Genomic DNA, 3092 nt, shown 5'->3' with positions numbered 1-3092 from the left:
CTAAAACATTAACAAACATAATTCAAAAATCATAAAACCTTCATGGAATATCTCAAATACGATTTTATTTATGCAAGAATCACAAGAGACATAAAAATAACATGAAATCATAAATTATTTATGCAATAACATGTTGTTTAATTATGTTATATATGTCCTAATCTACCATATATGATCAGATTAACTTTCTTTATCATAAAACATCAAAACCCTAAAATGTTTTTGGCAAAAACCTTCTTTAAATTTTTTTTTGCATATTTTTAACCAAGATCTATGCAAGAGACATATTTATAACATCAAGATCGATGAAAAAATACTCAAAAACATGTTTCTGCATTCATTATACATGCTGAACAATCCAATAAAATACAAATCTATCTACTTTTGCTTTTGAAGGTTTTGAATCTAGTATTTTTTGAATCGTTTTCTTAAAATCGATCTTCTAAAACACCATTTTGGGTTTTCAAAAATCTTTTTCATGTAGATCTAATAGCCATAGATATTCTAGGCATAGATTACATGAAGATCCAAATCCTGGATAAAAAACAAGGTATATTAATACATCCTAAAACTGAATATCATAAAAGTAGAGATTTTCTACTGAAAATGCACTTCCTACAATGACACCGTCACTTTTTCCTCCACTTGTACCTCATTATGGGCTAGATTAGACCTTCACCAAGGTGGTTGCAGGTGTCTAATGGAGGTCTGGACTTTCCTAATGGCTTGTAGAAAGAAGAAAGAAAAAGGTAACACTCTCTTTTCTCTATTTTTTTTTTCTTCTCACCTTCTTTTTTTTAAAATTTATTTAATTAGGTCTAGAAAGGGGTGATGCCTCTCTAGAGTCCTTAGGTAAATAGGTCTCTCAAAAGGTCCAAATCATTTAGACTTTTACATTCATTTATCTTCTATTAACTAAAAAAACTAATTTCCTACATTTTTTCTTTCTTTATCTCTTTATTTTCTTATTATATATATATTGTATTTATTCTCCTTTCAAGTGGCATGACCCTACGTGGGGTCCATATTAGATGTTCAACTCATGGGACTCTAAATCCATAATTATATCAATTTTACTTTGTATTAAAATTTATGATTTATCCTTAATTGGATATTTATTGGATTTCATTACTGGATTTTAAATCCAATTAAGATCTGATCCAATAAGAGTAAACCATATCAGATCCACATCCATTTGTTTTAATTAGTAAAACCCACATCCTAATGAGGGCCCAAATCCATCTTAAATTTTTATCAAATGAATTTAAATTCCTACGTATTATTAAATTCCCATTTCATGCTTAATTAAATTCAATATTAAATTCCATTTTAATTACTGACTCAATTTAATTTATAATTTCAATCACAAATTGAAAATCAAATAAATTTCTAATTTCATCAATATAATATATAAATAATAATTTAATAATTATAAAAAAAACGTAGGTATTACATCCTACCCTCCTTAAAAAAGATGTCATCTGCAAAATTAACTAGGGTTACTCACTAAACAAGCTTGGATATTTTTTCTTCAGAGCTTCTTTCAGTTCCTAAGTGAATTCCTTGATTCTATGGTGTTTCCAATGCACTTTCACCAAGGGGATTACCTTCGTTCGCAACACGTGATCTCTTCAATCTAGAATCTCTATCGGGTGCTCCTCAATTGTGAGGTCATGCTGCACTGTCAAATCTTCATACTGTATAATATGTGTCAGGTCTGACACATACTTCCTCAACATAGATATATGAAACACATTATGAATATTTGAGAACTGGGGAGGAAGTGCCAGTCTGTACGCCACTCCTCCAACCTTCTCAAAAACTATAAATGGTCCTACATACCTCGGTCTAAGCTTTCCTTTTTTGCTGAACTGAAATACACTCTTGGTTGGCGAAACCTTGACGAATACATGATCTCCAACTTCAAAAGTAAGCTCACATCGCTTCGTATCTGCATAACTCTTTTGACGACTCTGAGCAGTCAAAAGCCTCTTGTGAATCATCTATACCTAATCAGTATAATGTTGTAGCACTATCACAGATTCGACAGACCAATCACCTCACTCCAACAAATAGGTAATCTGTAAGGTCATCTATACAATACCTCATACGGATCCATACCTATGCTCTAGTGATAGCTATTGTTATATGCAAATTTTGCTAACTTCAAATGTTTGCTCAAATAATCTTTCTAGTCTAATGCACAAGCCTACAACATATCTTCTAATGTCTGGATCGTCATCTCAGATTGTCCATCCGTCTAAGGATGAAAGATCGTACTAAACCTTAGCTTTGTCCCCAAAGCCTTCTACAACTATCCTCAGAACTTCGACATAAACCTTAGATCTTTGTTAGAAATGATCGATACAGGTACCCCATGTAACCTGAAGATCTCATCTATATATATATTCATGAGGATCTCTAAGGTCTGACTGATCCTAATCGGTAAAAAGTGTACTGACTTCGTAAGGCGGTCTACAATCACTTTTATAGCATTGCACTAATGTCGAGTCTTGGGTAATCCCACCACAAAGTTCATAGTGATATCCTCCCACTTTCACTAGGGTATCTCTATGGACTATATCGGTCCTTCAGGTATTTGATGCTAAATCTTCACCTGTTGACACACTAAGCATCTAACAACATATTTTGCAATCTCTCTTTTCATCTCATTCTACCAAAAATTTCTCTGAATATCTTTGAACATTTTGGTGATACTTGGATGAATGGTATACTTAGATTGATGCATTTCGTCTAAAAGTTCTTTCTTCAATTTTGGATTGTCCGACACCCATAATCTCTGTCCATACCATATGTTGTCGTCTTCTTCTAGGTGCAGATTCGACTCATCCTTTTGACAAGCTGTTATAATCTTGCTAAACTGTGGAGCATCCTTTTATTTATCAATGATACAATACATGACGTTAGTTCTAACATTTATACTAGTGATCCTGATCCTGCCCTGCTCTGATCTAAAAGGACTCCACTGAATGAAGTCTTCTAGAAGATTCCACTCACTGCTTATAAGATATGATGTTCTACTCACTTTCCTGCTTAGGGCATCTGCAACTACATTAGCTTTTTCAGGATAA

General features: G+C 32.9%; 1 protein-coding gene across 1 annotated transcript; it reads right to left on the bottom strand.

The window, feature by feature from the left end:
• Nucleotides 1-1631: 1631 nt before the first annotated feature.
• Nucleotides 1632-2003, bottom strand: LOC149827904 (uncharacterized). Its single transcript, XM_090018592.1, has one exon. The coding sequence runs from the start codon at nt 2001-2003 to the stop codon at nt 1632-1634; it is 372 nt and encodes a 123-aa protein (XP_089874718.1).
• Nucleotides 2004-3092: the final 1089 nt, after the last annotated feature.

This window comes from Nuphar pumila, chromosome 10, assembly GCF_984573655.1.
Source record: "Nuphar pumila chromosome 10, dmNupPumi1.hap1.1, whole genome shotgun sequence".
In the NCBI taxonomy this organism is placed as follows: domain Eukaryota; kingdom Viridiplantae; phylum Streptophyta; class Magnoliopsida; order Nymphaeales; family Nymphaeaceae; genus Nuphar; species Nuphar pumila.
This window is presented reverse-complemented; position numbering and strand designations above follow the sequence as displayed.

What these genes read in the sequence shown, in the direction of transcription:
- LOC149827904 (XM_090018592.1), bottom strand. Translation starts at nt 2,003, where the DNA reads ATGATTCACAAGAGGCTTTTGACTGCTCAGAGTCGTCAAAAGAGTTAT.